General features: G+C 34.7%; 1 protein-coding gene across 1 annotated transcript in view; it reads right to left on the bottom strand.

Annotated features, from left to right (window-relative positions):
* Positions 1 to 3,474: 3,474 nt before the first annotated feature.
* Positions 3,475 to 18,276, bottom strand: part of QPCT (glutaminyl-peptide cyclotransferase) — a 32,405-nt gene continuing 17,603 nt past the window's right edge. Inside the window, exons 3-7 of the mRNA XM_051975115.1 lie at positions 16,636 to 16,914; positions 8,946 to 9,122; positions 7,790 to 7,889; positions 6,234 to 6,350; positions 3,475 to 4,095 (exon numbers count right to left, since the gene is read on the bottom strand). Of these exons, the coding sequence (XP_051831075.1) occupies positions 3,950 to 4,095; positions 6,234 to 6,350; positions 7,790 to 7,889; positions 8,946 to 9,122; positions 16,636 to 16,914 (819 nt within the window). The 3' untranslated portion in view covers positions 3,475 to 3,949. The remainder of the gene's footprint in view (positions 4,096 to 6,233; positions 6,351 to 7,789; positions 7,890 to 8,945; positions 9,123 to 16,635; positions 16,915 to 18,276) is intronic.

Genomic DNA, 18,276 nt, shown 5'->3' with positions numbered 1-18,276 from the left:
TGTGATTTCTCTAAAGTCACACAGGTCACAAGTGATAGAAATGGAGTTTGAACTCAGTATATAGCACATTCTCCTCTGTACTCCACTATATCTAAACAAAAATATAATTTTTTTTTATGGCAAACAAAAATATAATTTTCTTTTTATGGCAAAATTTGTGATTTTTTTCCATATATCTTACAAAAATGTGATATTCACATATATACATACATATATATATAACTTTTGAATATATGTACATATTCAAAAGTTACCTTTTAAAAAAAATCTTAGATAAATTTAATTATTCAAAAATAGTCACCATTTAAGGACTATAAGCATACTTTGCTCTCCCCCAAAAGTATATTTCTTTAAGAGAAGGATTGATAAAGGAAAGTTTCAGGCCATCTGGATGAACTTATTATAAGTAAGTGAGACTTAATTTGGTACTTTCGAGAACATCATCCTTTGGAAGATTGAAATGTGTGCATTGATACCTGATTGACAGGACCAAGGACATGTCCTGTTTTATTCTCAAGGACTCGTAATGCCTTCAAAATAAAATAGTTGGCTTGAATTCTCATGTGATGGATTCTGATAGAATGAAGAATTCCTTCATGCTGATCTATAAAAGAAAGCCAGCAGATTCTTTTTTTGTCCATTAGTCTTATTTGTATGAAGCTGAGAATCAACCAGAGTTAAGGCCAAAAATGGATCTTAGGAGCTGGTACTTGAGGAAGCAGCAGCTAGAAGCTACATGTGCTCTTACTATCACAACCTGAGAGTTTCTAGACCCAAATTCCAGATCCCAGTCTATCAGAAACAGTAACATAACTTCTTAATCAACTGGCATCTGGGAAGAATGAAACCATGCTGCCTAAGTGGTAAAAATGACTGGATTCCAGTTTTTTGGTGGAGTGTCAGCTTCTTGCACCCTAACCTCCCAAGTAAAGGTTTGAAGGTTCCTATATAATGTGTAGTTCCTGAATTCCAGTCTCCAGATATAGAAAGTGAGAACTTCTGGACACCATCATCCCAAAATATAGACTTTCATTGAAGAAGGTGATTCTCTATACGGTACCAGTTTCAGGGCTTGCTTTTCTAGCAATCTGAAGTTCAAGATTTCTAGAATACAGCCTTTTACCAGACAAGTATTGGTTCTGAGAATTGCCAGCCTCTTGGTGGGGAGGGGGGAAGGATGTACACATGACCCCTGAAGATGGAGTGGAAAAAAGAGTAAAACCCCTGAGTGAGAGAGCAAAACACATGGATTTTCTCTCTGATCTTACTCTGACTTAATTCAAATCATTTTAGTCCTATGGAAAAGGGATCAGTTTTCTAGGGTCTCCAAGGATGTTACCTCATGCTAAGATCATAAGGCTGAATGCTTTATATCTATATCCTCTGTGAAAGACAACACACCGGAATGTTGAAATTTGTGTTTCTCAAGCAGCCCTATTTTTGTTTTCTTTCCAAGAGAAGTCTACTACAACACAGAGTAATGCTAATTCTGGCGGATTGCATGTATTCTTTATTTTTATTAAAGCTTTTTATTTTTTCAAAAAATATGCATGGACAATTCCTCAACATTAGCCCTTGAAAAACTTTGTGTTCCAATTCCCCCCCTTCCTTTACGCCCTCCCCTACATGGAAGTAGTTTAATATATGTTAAACATGGTAGAAATAAATGTTAAATCCAATATAATTGCATATATTCTTTTGACTTAACAGAAAGTTGTGAAACTATCCCATTAGCAACCTCAAATTTGTTTCCTTTCCATGAAAAGACCAAACTATTAAGGTGATGCTATGAGTATGGAGATTCTGGGGAAAGGTAAAACTCAGCAGAAAGGAAGGATAATTATACTATGTTGGAGGCATAAGGATATAAAATAACTTGTGCATTTGGGTGATAACATATATGTTATAATTTGCTTTATGAATTTTGTGTGGTTTGGGGGAAAAAAGTCAATCCTACAACTAATATATGCAACTTATGCTTGAGAACCTTTTATTCAATACAAGGTTTGGGGGATATTACATGAGCAAATAAACTTCTATAATTTTCCTCGGAATCAGTTCCACGACAATTTCAGAAGTGTATTCCTAAAAATCCTACATTTCATTGAAAATAGCACTTGAAGAAGAAAAAGCTCTTCAAGACATGGGCTAGCCATTCAATAATTTCACATTCCTGATCTGATGTCTATTTGATGTGGGAAAGATTCCTTTCTAGATTCCCATCCTCTCCTAGTTAATAATGTAAATTGTCCTTTAACTCACAAATCCTGGTCCCTTTGAATTCTAATAGAAGATCGGGACCTGGCCCAGCCCCATCCAGATCTGAGCCAACTTTGGGGCTACACCCAAAAGCCCCTCAAGCTAAGTCTCCTATTATAAAAAGGCCACGCTGGGAACCCCTCTTTGCAGAGATTCCAAACATGGCTACCATGTGAGGACCCTCTGTCCACTGGATCCTCTGTCCAGTGCCCTCCTTATCTCTACCTTCGCCTATATTTTAACTTTGCTTATTCAATAATAAACCTGTTTTATCAATCTAGCTCTCCGGGCCAATAAATGCTTTTATTGGGAACTCGTGCCGCTACTAGACCCCCTTACACCGAATCTGTACCCCAAACCTGCCACTAGACCTAATTTCATTTAGGTACCCCAAATCTAGACCTCAACATATTGACAGCATAGAATAGGGGCAATGGAAATTCAGTGTGAGAAGAATGGGGAAAAGGAGTTATCAAAAGAGAAACTTATGGCTGTTTGCAGCTATGATTATTTCTGTCTTCTGATTGAAAAGCATCTTAATTCAGAGGAAAAGTGACCGAATTGGGAACTGAAACACCTTAATTCAAATCTTCTCTCTGCCACTTATAACCTGAGTACCCTGGATATGTCACCACCTCTCTAACTCTCAGTTTTTTCATGTGATCAAATAATGTTCATGCCCAGTAGCATTAATGAAATTAGCATTTATTAGATGACTACTCTAAAAGGCAAGAACATAATTCAAGATAATGGTGTAGCTCCAGAATTCTCTGACAGTAGTCCCAGTGGCCTCTAAGTCACCTAAATAGCAAGATTTTAGGGAGAACAGTATGAATCAAGTCCATAATTTTAAAAAATTAATCAATTTTTATTTCTAAATATGTTTCCAGTAGACAAATGTATCTGTTTATGTGTGCTATAGTTGATCACAGAAAGCTTATGCTTCTATGAAAGCTTTATATATATTCCAGATTGAATATCTTTTATAGTAACTATCAGTAGGGGCAAGAGTTTGGATTTAAACTCACTAGGCCCTGTATGAACTTGGGCAAGAAATTTCCCTTCCTGGTGTTTCAGATTCCTTTTATGTAAAGTAATGAATTAGATGATCTTTTCCAATTCTAAATTCTATGATCAACAGGGAAAAAAATAGTTCAAAACTGTTTAAAATAGTGCAGTATAATTCTCCAGTTTAAAAAAATTCACAACACAGGATTTAATTATGATTTTAATTTTTATATACACACACACAAATATACAACCCTAAAAACAAAACCCCATAATGATTTATCAAAGAGAATTTGAGTTCTTTCAACTATATCTCTATTTTGTTTTATATGAAATGCATTTCAATATGTAAAAAAAAATCACAAAATCAACTCTATGAATTGCACATAACCATCACCATTAAGTATTGTTTTAAGACCTTGGAACTCTACTTAATTTGTTCCAGTTGTTGAGTATCTGGAGAGGCTTAAGGCTATTCTCTCGAATGTTTAATGCCTTTGCCTCTAGGAGGAAATTAAAGAAAGAGACTCTTTTAGGATCCACATTCAAGATCATCTATAGAGTAAATTTTAATAGGAATTTGCCATACAAAACTCTCTTGGGAAAAGAATTTAAAATTGAACACAAATGTCTGACATCATGTTCAAAGTAATTAATTCCCTTCTCTATAATGTGCACAACATTACAAATGAAGATACTCTGACACAAAGACTTGTAAAATTTTGTTGAGATTATTGATAGTTGGCTTATCCAGATTTTCTTCATTGTCATCCATTGTGTGCCAGACATCAGGGAAAGGGAAGGGTATCAAATGCAGTATTGGAACACCTAAAAAGAGAGGATTGATTTGTAAACAAGTGAGCATTTTATGCAATGAGAAAACAAAAGAATTGTCACACTACTAGAAGAATTTTAAGTACACAAAGACAGCAATTAACCTAGTTTGTGCATCTTTGTACCTTACTCTTATACTCCATATTCAGTCAGTCATTTATTCACTCACATACTCAAGACTGTCTTATTCATTTTTGTGTCCCTTGTGATATCTAACATGATGCTGGTTACATAAGTTACTCATTCTATTTTTTCAGATTTGAATGAAAATTTTGATTAAGTACCTACTATGTACAAAGCATTCTGTTATGCTCTGAAAAACACAGATTAATAATATACTTACTGATCTCAGTGAGTTTAGAATCTAATAATAAGAATAGTTAGCATAGCCCCTTTTTCAGCTCATTTTACATATGAGAAAACTGAGGCAAAAAAGGTTAAGTTACTTGCCTAAGGAACTTAGTAACTGTCTGAGTCCAGATTTGAACTCAGGAAAATAAGTCATCCTGAGTCTAGGTCCAGTACTCTATCTACTGTATCATTTAGCTATTCCAATTTAGAACTTTCCCTGACATTAAAAAAATCCCTAGAGACAGACCCTTAATACACTGATGGACCAAACAAGTCATGAGAAGAACTTCAGTTCCTTTCTTTTAAGACACTAATACCTAACATTCTCTCGCTATAGAAAGGGTTCCTAAATCTTGCCATCACTAACAAAGCTATATGCTGACTTTTGTCATATAAACATGTGGGATCCCTCTCAACACTCTCCAGAAGCTTTCCATTAACCCGTAAGTTTTATTGGAAAGTGACACATTATAAATTGCCCCTTTGAAGACACTGTTGTACGAGTAGAATTTGTGGTGTTTGAAAGTTATTGTTAGGATAGCTGGAATTTTTCATGAAAATTCTAGGCAGCCAAGGGGCTTCTGCAAAGTCCACGGGAATTAAAAGGGAAAACAATTGTATACCTTCTAGCGAATTCTCCATTAACTAGAGCTGGGCAAGTTATAAGTTGATCATGAACTTTAATTTATACTTTGGCCTCTCTTTCTGCTCATTCTTCTGAAATGAGTAAGGATTGGGCTGAGATGAGAGGGAGAGAATTTCTACCCCATTCCTTTTTATACAAAAATTATTTAAAACTTAAATAGAAAAAAATAGGAAAAGGAAAAAAAATGACAGATAAAGAAAAAAATTGTCATATGTACAGCAGAACATAAGGGAGGATTCAAAATATGTAACAATAAATTTCCATTTCAAAAAAGCATATATAATAAAAGACATTGTGTTTAGAACTATCCATTTTTGCTTCCTTGTAGGGTTTTTTTTTCTCTGCTATATGTTTTTTACTTTATTCTTTTTTTCCCCCTTGCCTCCTCCCATTTCCTCCAAGCAGGCCATAGTTAATCACATATGTTTATGTGTGTGTGTACATGTGTATATGTATGCATACATGTGCTTATATACTCAAATATATGCCCATATAATGCATGTACATTATATAAATGCACATGTATACATATGCATATACACAGATATCTAAAATAATGTTAAAATGGTTAACATATCATATAAGATTCCTCTCTTTAATTAAATCTTTTTTAGCTTTTGACTTTTCTCTTTAATATGGAGCCCTCATTCAAAGCTCACTCTCTTTTGTTTTATCCTAGCTGTGCCTTTTTAGGAGCCAACCTCCTAGTATATGGGCAAATCATCAATCACCACATGGAATCCGAAGCTGAGTCAAAAATATTTATTCCAATTGATTCTTATTAAAATCTGTGTTCTCTGCTGTTGTTTTACTGTGCTGCCTTTCAAATTCTGTTAGCTTTCTTAGCATAGTGAAAATGCTTACACATTTTTTATTCATCAACTTCTGATATTGATTTGAATTCTGAATACATTATAATCAGTAAGAAATATTCATTTGCTTGCTTCAGAGTAGACTCTGTTCTTAAACTTAATACACTTTCTAATACCAACTAAAAGCTATTGTATCTGGATGCACCAAATTTATTTTGGTTGTATTTATTGTGGAAAGCTTATGTGCAAATCAAAAATCTTAATTCCTTATTTTGAATCCTAGAATACAATAAAAATTTATAATGTTATAAAAAATCTGTTACCTTTTCTTAAAAATGGAATGTGGTCATCCTGAATTTGTTCTCGGTACATATGACCCTGGAAATACTGTGTCCCCAAAGAATGATTCTGAAGTAAGCCCAATTCATGTAGCTTTTTTTCTGCAATTCACAATGGAACATCAGGTAAGTAGCTGTAGGAATATCTATTCAGACCTTAAAAAGAGTTCATAAACAAAGAGCTTTAAATCTCTTCAATAATTCTGCAATCATTCTAAAAAACTTATCTCAATAGTCACAAAGGCTTTTTAGGCCAAAGATTCTTAACATTTTTTGGACTTTCTCTGAAGGTCTAATGAAGCCTATGGGCTTTTCTTAGAATAACGTTTTCGAATGTATATAATAAATACATGGGATTACAAAGGATCTCAAATATACTGAAATACAGATGCAATTATGTTTCCTATCCATATTCATGGACTTCCTTAAGTTTATCCACAGACCTCTCATGAATCCCAGATTAAGACCCCTGAATCAGAAAGATGGCAGTAGGAAAAGAGAGAACTCAAAAGATAATAAATTAATAATACATACAGGAAAAAACAAATGGATAAAAGATACTTCTTATCCAGACCAAAATAGGTAATGGATGGCTAGTCCATTGAGTTACTAGAGGCATCACAGATATGTCAAGCACAAAAGTATGACAGCTCAGAAAAGAAAGTAATGAAAAGACTGATTGGTTTGCAATTGAGGAATTTTTCAGTAATCTTTTTTTTTTCAATGCTGGATCTCCCTATCACACCAGATTGATAGTGTGTGGCTGCCATTCTCAAGCCTAATCCCACTGATGATCAGCACAAAAACTGATCATTTTACCATTTTCAACCTGAACTATTTTACTCTTTCTTAAGCCTTTACTCTTTCTCAGTTTATCAAAATTGAATTCTCTACAGTAAAGTTTGAATGCTTGACAATTCAACATGAGAGAGGATCTCTGTCTAGTACCTTGTGTTGACAGGTGATCTTCCTAAGACAAGTCAAATGAAAACAGTCCCATTTTCTGGCATGGTGCTGGAGACTGTGCAGGTTTCATAGGCTTACTACAATGAAGATGGGATTTTGGTTGGGAATTAAAGAAAGCCAAGGATACCAGTAGGTAGAGATAAGAAGGGAGATCATTTCATCCATAGGGGACAGTCAGAGAGAATGCCAAAAATGTAATGTTTTGTTTGTGGAACAGCCAGGAGGCCAGAGAATAAGGTATAAAAAGAAGATGATATATAAAAAAGGAAAGAGAAGCCAAAGGAGATATCTAGTCATGAAAGGAAAATGGTTGGGTAGCTTATGTGTTCCATTGACAACCTTTGGATTTCAGAAAAACTCAAGAAAGGTACTTATCACATTGGGTGGGATTCCTATAGCAAACTTAATGTAAAGTATGGACAGGAGTGCTACAAAAAAAAGACAGATATGGATACTTTGTGATTTGTCTCATTAAAAAGAACATCCCCTTCCATAAAATCATATATTCATTTGAGGAACAATTTGTTTAGCAGGAATCTGTCCTACTTTAATAGATAATACTAGTTGTAGCTTACCAATTGCTTGAAGTCTTCCAAACCATCGAGGAGAATTTTGAAAATAACTAGGAAAGGTTGGATTTGGAGCACCTATTAAATCCAGTAATACAAGCAAATCCTATACAAGAAAAAAAAACTACCATTGTTTTATCCTTGTTGTAGGTTGTTCTCACATATGAATACAATAATTTAATCTTTGGTAATCATATAAGGAAGGAAGTATAAATGAACAAATGTTTCATATATATGCTATCAATAGCTTGCATAAATGATATGTCTTACTTCAATATTTGAAGGATTAGGATGACATCAGTTCCCATAAAAATGAAAGCTGCAACTTGTCCATGCTTCAGTAGGACATCTTCATGAGTATTTGGTGGCCTAAAGAATCAATTACCTAGAAGCCAACCCTCTGGTGACAAGCCTTTACATATTCATGCCCTCAGATGACAGGCATAGGTAGCTCATCCCATGCTCTAACCTATTTTAGGAGGAATAACTGTTAGAGTTTGTGCTCTGATGGAAAAGCAAATCTTTTGAGAATTCAGGGTCTTTTCCACATCACAGTAAGATATCAAAGTAGAAATTTAGTGGAGAAGAAATGCTTCTTATTTTAATTTGGAATGTCAAAATAAAATCTCATTTTGAGGTTAACACAGAAATAACTTTGCCTGCTATGGCCAGGTCAGATATCTTCCCCTACATTTTCTCCTTCCTGATTCCAGATGTTTTGAAGTCCTTATACTGTTCCTGCTAGATTCTAAGAGGAATGATAAAAAACTAGAATGAAAAGCATGTCACAATATAATTTTGCAATGAGTTGGAAATTTTTCATTTATTCTTATTGCATAATTGCTATACATATACACCTCTGATTCTCTTCCACATACCCCCTAGATTGAAATTGAAAAGGACTCACACCAATCCTAAAGATTCTAAGAGAAATAGGAAGATGTTCTTTCTGCATTCATATGTAAAGTAAGAATGGAATTCTTGGAACAAAATATTTTCCCTTTCTCTATACAGGGAGATCAGCAAGTTTTTTTGTAAGCCAGGGCTTAGATTAGATAACTTCTAGATATCATCCAACTTTTATTTGTGTGTGTGTGTGTGTGTGTGTGTGTATGTATACTCATACATATCTATACGTGTGTGTATATAGTTCTCTACTTACAATGCCATGCAATTGGTTTGTATTTGTCGCTCCAGGAGGATGTGGAGTAATTTCCATTTTTGCTGCTAAGTGCCGAGAGCCATAGAGGGAATCCTGAGGAGACCAGTGAAGAAAAGCCTCTTCACCATCAAAGAAAATAAGCTGGAGTGAGAGATCTGGCCTGGAGGCTGAAGAATTCTGGTGAAAAATAAATAAATAAATAAATAAAGTGAAAGCTATTTACAAAAATAATTTTACTACCTAAGAATTTTTTATTTGAAAATTAAAAGCTATTAATAAAAAGGAAAATATAATTTTGCACACACACACACACACATACACACACACACACACACATATACTTTGATGGTCCAGCAAATATAGATCCTTCATCCATCAATCCAGATCTCAACTTCTTTATACCCTTTCATTCCCTGCAATTATTGTTCTTGTTTTTCCATAAAATCTCCATAAAGAATCTGTCCAGTCCATTAGAGGTATTCCTCTGGTTTCTCTGAGTACCACTAGTCTACTTGGATTGTGCATCTGTTAGCTCTAATTCTATGTCAACAGCTCACCTCTTTTCTCAAATGCATGTTAGATATTGTTATAGACACAGATTCTTGCAGATGTCATAATTGCCTCAACTTAATAGCAAGTATTTTTCCTTTCTCTTTTGGTTAACTTGTATTTTTGATTCCTCCAAGAACCTAGTGTCACATTATTCTTAACTATACAGCATCACTGAAATAATATTAGTACTAAAATGATGAGTTTTTGAAGTAGCAAGTAGTTTATAGTCCTTTGAAACATTTTTTCCCTTAGATTATTGCTCTTTTAGAAATCTGTGACCTGTCCCATTTCCTATTATTATGACTTTATTCCCCATATGGGCTTCTCCCAACTGATGTTATGACTTTAGAATTTTTTATCCATCTTGATTCTGTCAACTTTCATTTCTATTCCATATCATCCATAAACCAGCAAAATCATTCCTAAAACCTCATCATCACCCCTGAGATCCCTGAACCTAGTACTCTCCCTCTTGATTTAGATCACCAACCATCCAATCTCACTTCATTCAGTTAATTAATCCCGTCTTCATTGCACTTTTTATACTCTTTTACCCAACTATTCTGATGAAGCTTTCAAAACTATCCTAGTCTCCTATACCTTCCAATATTTTACCATGCCAACCGTCCCTAACCCTGGATTATTTTCATTATTACCTTTTCTCCAATGCTCCTAGGATCAAGACAACATCTGAAGAAAGAAGCAAAACTGTTTAAAATTGACTTATGGTAAATATGCACTGCCCAACTTCAATTAACCTCTTGCTGCTATTTTTAAATTTATTTTATTCATTTTTGCTGATTCTACTGCTGTTTTACTACTAGCTCACTGTGATCTATTTCCAAATTCTCTATGTTTGTAGAACTCTGTTTTGTTCAATTGTTTAGAAATTCTGGATTGTCTATGTCACATTCAGTATGGCTTTAGAAATTGTGCACCACAATCTCCTCTTCTCATATTTCTCCTGTATGGTTTCCAGTGGAATTCCTCTATTTGAGATATATCATGTTTCAACTCTTTCTTTAATACTGCCTACTTATGACTGTAGAAGAATTACAACCAAAGTATTGCTCATTCTCACCATGATACATCTGTTTCTATATATATATATATATATATATATACATATATATATATACTCTAGAAGGAAACTTTCTATTGAAAGTTTCTGTTCCATTTTACCAATTCCATTTTTCAAGCAGTCACTTGTATTAGATTACATTGTAATATACTTATAATGCAATGCAACGAGGTGCATTAAAAAGAGTTGGATATTGAATCAGAGAATCTAAATTTGAATTTCACTTCTTCTACTTCCTGTGTTAGTAATTCACCTATCTTTGATAGGCAATTAAATTTGCATTTGTTGATTTTTTCTAGGACTTGATATAGTCAGTATACTATCTTCTACTAGCAAGAAAATTTGGAAGATTTCATCATTTTTAGGGAATCTCTCATTTGGATTCAATAGAACTTTCTATATGACAACAACAAATACATTTATCAAGAATATGCCTTCCTCTTTCATATATAAAGATCTTTTTTGAATTCTTCCAAGAGAGTCTTTTGAATTAGAAACTAGTTCATACCCCCTTTTGAGGCTTCATTTTGGGTGTTTTGCTTTTAACATCCTCAGAGTTTGAGGTCTGTTCTTCCATGTCTCCATATAACTATGGTCAGAACTCTTTTTGCTTTTTTACTCCTTTTTAAAGGTTGAGGTCTGGTCCTAGGCACTGGGAAGATTGTCCTGAGCTTCCCCTACAGAGTGACAGGGGTTTTACACTGCCCTGGTGCAGGTGCTGCTGGCTTCCCCGCTGCCAGCAGTTTGTTATATTGGGGTTTGGGGGCTCACTATTTACCTTCTTTAGTTGTGGTGGAGGTCTCAAAGCTAGTCTGATGATCCATTGGCCTTCTGAACTAAATCAGATTAGCCAACAACGCTACATTTGGCTAAGTGCCTTCCACTAGATTGCATGTGGGCCTCTCTGCTGTGGGACTCCCACCCAACCCCCCGACCAATTAAGACAGACCTTCCTGAAGTCCTTGCAAAGCATCTTATGCTGGAAATTTTTTACACTCCAAATATTTGTGAATTCTGTCACTTCAAAATTCATTCAGAGACTTAATCCAGTGTTGTCCTGAGGGAAGCTAGGAAGAGCTCAAAGTCCTGTCTACTCTCCACCAGCTTGGCTATATCCCCTGGAAATGTTTTGAATAACTCCATGTGAGCCTTATCAATGAGGGTAGGTGGGGAAGGAGGAAGGGAGAGAATCTGGAACTCAAAAGTTTTAAAAACAAATGTTAAGGGGCAGCTAGGTGGCACAGTGTATAGAGAACCAGCTCTGAAGTCAGGAGGACCTGAGTTCAAATCTGATCTCAAATACTGAACACTTCCTAGCTGTGTGACCCTGGGCAAGTCACTTAACTCCAATTGCCTCAGCAAAAAAAAAAAAAAAAAAAAAGTTAAAAATTGTCTTACATATAATGAGAAGAAAATGAAATATACATATAACTCAGCAAGGATATAGATACTGGAGTCCAAATAGATTGTGAAAATTGTTAACAAAAATGTTAGCTTTATTTTATATTCATGTGTTATTCCCATTAGTGACTTATGAATGATCTTGAGATAACGTGGCTTAGGTGGGTTTCATGCCAATTTTGCCATGTTGGGTATGGTTCCACTGCTTTTTGATGTTTTAGAATCGATATTATTTGCAATCTTCATTTATCTTCTTGAACAATATTCTCCCCCTGAATTTGTATTCTAAATTGGTATTCCCCATGTCTGCTTCTTCCTTTCCCCTCTCCTCTCCTTTTCTCTTCTCCCATTCTCTTTCTCTGTTTATGTATGGGTGTCTCTGTCTGTCTGTCTGTCTGAATCTCTCTCTTTGTCTTCATCTGTTTCTACTCTTCCCCTTACTCTCATTCCTCTCTCTTTCCTTTCTCCCTCTCTGTTCCTTCTTCTTTACTTGTGACAAGTAGTCAATTATTAGCTAAAGTGGAGTGGTTTCTATTTTGCTCTTTTGGTCCCTATATGACAATTTCTTTATGTGGTTTAAATTTTCACAGGAAATAGTGATAATCTGCATCAATATCTTTGCTTTTTTTCCTATTTCCATTTTTGTCACTGATGGTTTTTTTTTTAACTAGGTCAGGGTGAAATTATTGCATGTGCACACTGTGTCTTCTTATCATTAACCTTTCTTTTAATTTAATGGGTTTTTGACCTTTAACTAGTCAGTGAGTTGATTGCCTACCAACATCTGATTCTAATATGACTCCTACATTAGTAACTACTCATTTTCTATCTGTTGAGGCATAGCCAATTCATTATTTTATGATGTTGCTTAGTGCTCAGAACTTTCCATTCCTCTTTTTTGAGTGTACTATTCCAGATACAGGGACATGAGTCTTCTGAAGCTTTTACTCTATTATCTCTCTTACTCTTGAGTCATATTTTCCAACGTGACTTCATTTTCTTCTCCTGTACCCCCCTCCACAATAAAGTCACCAGTAAAAGCATATATTAATTTGGTTTGAAGAATCTTGCCAAGTTCTTCAAAGGATTTCTCTATAGCTTCATCTTCAACAATAAATGTTGGTATAAGCACTATGATTATTTTCATGATGGTCTTGTTGCTTAAGATCGTCACAAACACTTTAAGATAAGAGGATTTACTGTCCCAAATATCTTTAATTAAATCCACCAACATCTTAGTATACTGCCCCAAGAAGAACCTATAAAATATCTTTTCATTTCATTTAACAAGTTTTTGTTGTCTGGATTTCATTATCATCAGAATATCTGTAATAATATGATTTAATTATTCTAATATCAAGTAATAAAACAATGATCAGCACTTGCTATGTGTTAGGCACTAAGACAGAAGTAAAAACAGCCCTGGTCCTTATGGAGTATATGCAGAGGAGACATGTAGATCTATAGGCATACACATAATTCATCCAAAAAATTGGTAAAATGGGATAGAAGGTGGCACTAGTAAGCAGCAAGGGGTAAAAGTAGGGACACTCAAGAAAAGTCTCATGTAGAAAGTAGCACTTGAGTTGACCCTAGAAGGAAACTAGGGATTCTGAGAAATGTGGTAACAATGAAAGGCATTCCAGGTATGGGGAATATCCAGTGCAAAAGCATGGAAATATGATATGGAATTGCATTATAAAGGACAACAAGAAGGATGGTTTATTTGAACCATAGTGTACATGGAGGAAAGCAATGTATAATATTTATAAAGGTTAGATTGGAACAAATGGAACTTTTTATAGTTTCTTTACCATACAAAAGAGCAGTTTATGTTGACCCTAAAGGTAGTAAACAACCACTGGAATTTATTAAATAAGGGAGTCACATTGTCAGATTTGCATTTTTGTAAAATCAAGTTGGCAGCTATGTGAGGGATAAATTGGAGAGGGGAGAGATTTAAATCAAGAAGACAAACTAGAAGAGTATTATAATCATATGAGCAAGAAATGAGGATCTGATCTAGGATAGTGGCTGCATGAATGGAGAAGAAGGAAATGAGAGATATGGTGGTAGCAACAAGATATGAACATTGATTTTCTGGGGTTTTGAGGACTGAGTCGAGTAAAGAAGCATTTATTAAACTCTTATTATGTGCCAAGTACTTTGCTAAGCCAGTGATAATTTTGATGATAATTACCAAGATTGTAAACCTCATCTCTAGAAACTCCTCATTTCACAAGAAGAAATCAACTTAGAAATTCATACCTCCTCAGTACTCTCTTTCACTGAAGTTGCTCCATCTAATTGGAAAGGATGGGAAGCAGATAACTAGGAGCTTTTCCCTAATTCTCCTCTATTTAAGAATGGTATCCAAGGAATTCTCCTCATCATTTCCTCCCTGGCTACTTTAATGGTCTTCATATCTCCAGAAACTCATACTTCCTCAGATCATTTCCCAATCCATCTTCATGACTTCATGACCACTGGAGGTTAACCTCTCTCAACCCTTACTTTTCTGCTTTTTTTATATATTATGTTGTTGTTGCAGTTGTGAACTCTTTGAGAACAAAGACTGTCTTGAACATATTTTAATATCCTCAATAATTAGCACAGTGCCTGACATTTAGTAAGCATTTAATATATGTTTATTGATTTGGACTCTGACAGACAGAATTATGATTTGATAGAAATAGAGCAGTTCAAAAGAGAAGTAGAAAAAAGATACCAAATGCAATTTTGGATTTCATAAGTTTGAGATGTTCTTGAGATATTTAATAGTGTACCAAATGGACAAAGACCATTGAGTTGATCTTTAGGCAAAGACCTCAAGTTTGTTAAGTTAGGGATAATAGTCTAAATAATGGATAACTCTAAACATTCACTACTTTTCTGTTTTCCAACATCTCTGCAGAAGCAAAATGAAATTATAGCAAATTATCATTTAACATTTTTTACTTAGTTTCATAGATTGCCTTGGCCAAAGAATCCATCACCTAGTGGTCACATTTCTAGTAATGAGCTGCTTTCAACCCAGTAAATTTGTTCCTCAGACAGAAGATTCACTCTGTTTCTAGGACTATATCCAGACTATCTCTAGCACTATATCTTTCTGGTAGGATCAAATCTGCTACAATTCACATTCTAGCTTGCATAGTTTTCAATATCACCACATAAGAATGAGAAACAACATAGTAGATCCAAAACCAGAAGCCAATGCAGAAGATCCTAGTTCAAAACTCATATTCTACAGAGAAACTGAAGTTCTGAGACATTAAATAACTTGTTCAAAGTCTCATAGATAAGAAGTGGCACAGATAGAATTGAAACCTGAATTTTCTGATTCAATATCTAGTACTCTTTTCATTGGCCCACACTGGCTTTACCATGGTGATGTTATAATCTTGTGGATAACAATTAAAAATTTTTTGAAGCCTTTTCCATGTTTGGTCATCAGAAAACAGATTTTTACCAAATCTAAGTTCAACTCTCACTAGGTACCAGGCAAAACTGCCCCACATAAGATACATACATAACCAGATGTGGATGAGTTTTCAAATTCATTTTTCAGGTTCCTACTGGTCAAAATGAAATGACAAAATGAAAATATACTATATAACCCCCAAACTACTCACTTAGGTCTTACTAAAGTGAAAAAATAAATCACGCTATTAATTTGGACACACAGGAGAACGAGACTACAATTAGAGTAAGTAAAAAGCCAAAAAAAACTCCAAAAAAATGGAAAAAAATACACAATTTTACAGACGTTTTATGTTTCTTTAAGTATAGTATAACAAATAAGAAAGAGCTAAGTGTCTTTATTACTTCTATTACATGATAAGTTTTTAACCTCCTTTCCCCATTGAGTTAAAAGCAGCATCCTCCCTCAAGTTTCAAGAAAACAGACCATTTATTACCTGTGAACAAAGTTGGGCTTTTTTTCCCTTTGTTTTGTTTACTTTGGTTATAAGTGATATTGGAACAAAATACCTTTATTCACTCTAGCACATTTTATTTTTTTCAATATGCTCTTAAGAACATAGAGACAGAAATCCGAGAGTCCCTTGGGTACTTTCAGCTGAGAGTATAAGAAAAGCTCTGCTATACTACCCATAATTGAGCTGAGATTTCACAGATAATAACAATGCCATACTTTTGCTTCATTCTTTCCATCTAGATTAAGTCTGAAAGTGCTTTACCAATGCTATAACTTACAAGTTGTGCCCATAAGTTTCCACTTCTCAGATCAAAAGTTTGTGATAAATAAAATAGCTATGTAAACAACATGAAATGAACTTTTTTTTCTGAGTTATACCCATTTCAACCCACCTCATTTATTGTGTTCCCTTCAAAAATTGTGTTCCCTTTAATTCATCTAGCAAATAAAACTGAACAATGAAAAGTCATTAATGCTCCCCCCACTTCTGAAAATTAGGTGACTTTATTCACAGTAGAAAGTGCCTCAAATAATATAATCCTCAAATTAATATTTTTCATCAGTGTTTCATGTTATAGAGTCTTTCTTAAAAGTACAAAATGTACTTGAAGACTAAGTTTCTGAATTCCCTTTTTAGTCTCCCAGGACTCTAGAATTCACTATGAGCCACTGGTAAGATAGCTGTTCAATTAAACCAAGAAGAAGAAAATAGATACCTTCAGGGAAAGGAGTTGATTGTCTAAAGCCCGGGCTACCTCCAACAGCATTGCACAGGGTACCGCTGAATCTGTGGCTCCCACAAATATTCCGCTGTCCCACTGTGGAAAGTACTTAGAGTCATAATGACAAGCGAGTACCAAGTGGCGTTTGGCAGCCGGGTTGAGGGTGCTGATGATGTTTGAAAAAGTGCGGTATCCATATGGGGTGTAACTCAAGAAAGTATCCACTTCTAGGTTCCAGTTTGCTTGAAGTTTATGAATTCTCTCCATGATGTGCTAGAGAAAGAGAGAGAGAGAGAGAGAGAGAGAGAGAGAGAGAGAGAGAGAGAGAGAGAGAGAGAATAAGAATTAATCCCTGTGGTCTAGAGAGATATAATTTTCAATTACAAAGTGTTTTAATGTTTACATTTAACATCTTAGGAAACCTGAAAGACATTTAAGAAGTTATGTAAGCCCTGACTTTCTAATGTTTTTCTATAGCATATGTGTTCTCCATCTAAAGACAACTAAATTCTGACAGAAAAGAACTCTCCCTAATAGTTTTTGTATTTCCAGTACTGAGCACAGTGCTCCACATATAGCAATTATTAAATGATTGTTTGTTGACAATGATACCCATTAATGTAGGAGATCACCGATAAAGTGATTCCCTTAATTTACAGCAGTTGAGAAAGAATGTAAAATTTTTCAGGGAAGAAAAAATGGCAGAGGTTGGAGAAGAGAATACTGTGTGATATAATGAAGTGAGCACTGGAGCAAGATTCAAGGGTCGGTGATCTAGTTTTAAGCCTGGCCAATAACTTGCAGTATGCCTTGAGGAAAATAATGAATTTCTTCAGGCCTTGTTTTTTTCATCTGTAAGTAAAGGGGTTAATTAAGTTAGTAAATGAATAACCAAATTAGATATTTCTAAGGTTCTTAATTCATATGTTAACACTCTATGAGTATGTATTTCTAGGTTTATGGTTTATTCATTTGAGATCTGTATAACTCATTAATGCTTCAGATCATGTGACAGGTGTAGCTCATCTAAACACACATGTACAAAGGAGTCAACTTCAAGACAATGAGAAGGACAAAGTAGGCAGCTATCTAGGACAAAACATGCAGAGGAGTACAATCAAAAAGAAATCCTTTATAAAACTACTTAAAAAAAATTAGTGATTTCATTGTGCAAGAAACTCAAGAGGTAAAGAAATTTCCTCTACCAATTCAGGTCAACACATTCTCCATTTCTGAATCTTAGAGAGTTGCCTTGAGTTCTGAGAAGCTATGACTTTGCCTGTGATCACTTAGTAAGTCAACCAAGAAACATTTATTAAACATTTACTCTGGGGCAGGAACTATAGTGAACCCTATACATACAAAAAAAAAGGCAAAACCACAGCTTTCAAGGAGCTCATATTAAGGGAGAGACAATATACAAATAAGCATATTCATAACAGATGTAGCTGTTTTGTGTGGAAGCTGAACTCAAGAATAGCTCTCCATCTACTATATCATGATGCTTCTATTAAAAAATATCTTAATGACAGAAAAATGCTATTCTTAATATTTATGTATTAAAGTGTTTAACAAATCACGACATGCATCACCAAGAAGGCTCCAAGTTTCCAGTGGACAATAAGACATAGGATA

Source organism: Antechinus flavipes, chromosome 2 (assembly GCF_016432865.1).
Source record: "Antechinus flavipes isolate AdamAnt ecotype Samford, QLD, Australia chromosome 2, AdamAnt_v2, whole genome shotgun sequence".
Classification (NCBI taxonomy): domain Eukaryota; kingdom Metazoa; phylum Chordata; class Mammalia; order Dasyuromorphia; family Dasyuridae; genus Antechinus; species Antechinus flavipes.
Note: the sequence above shows the minus strand (reverse complement) of the source record. Positions and strands in the feature narration are given on the sequence as shown.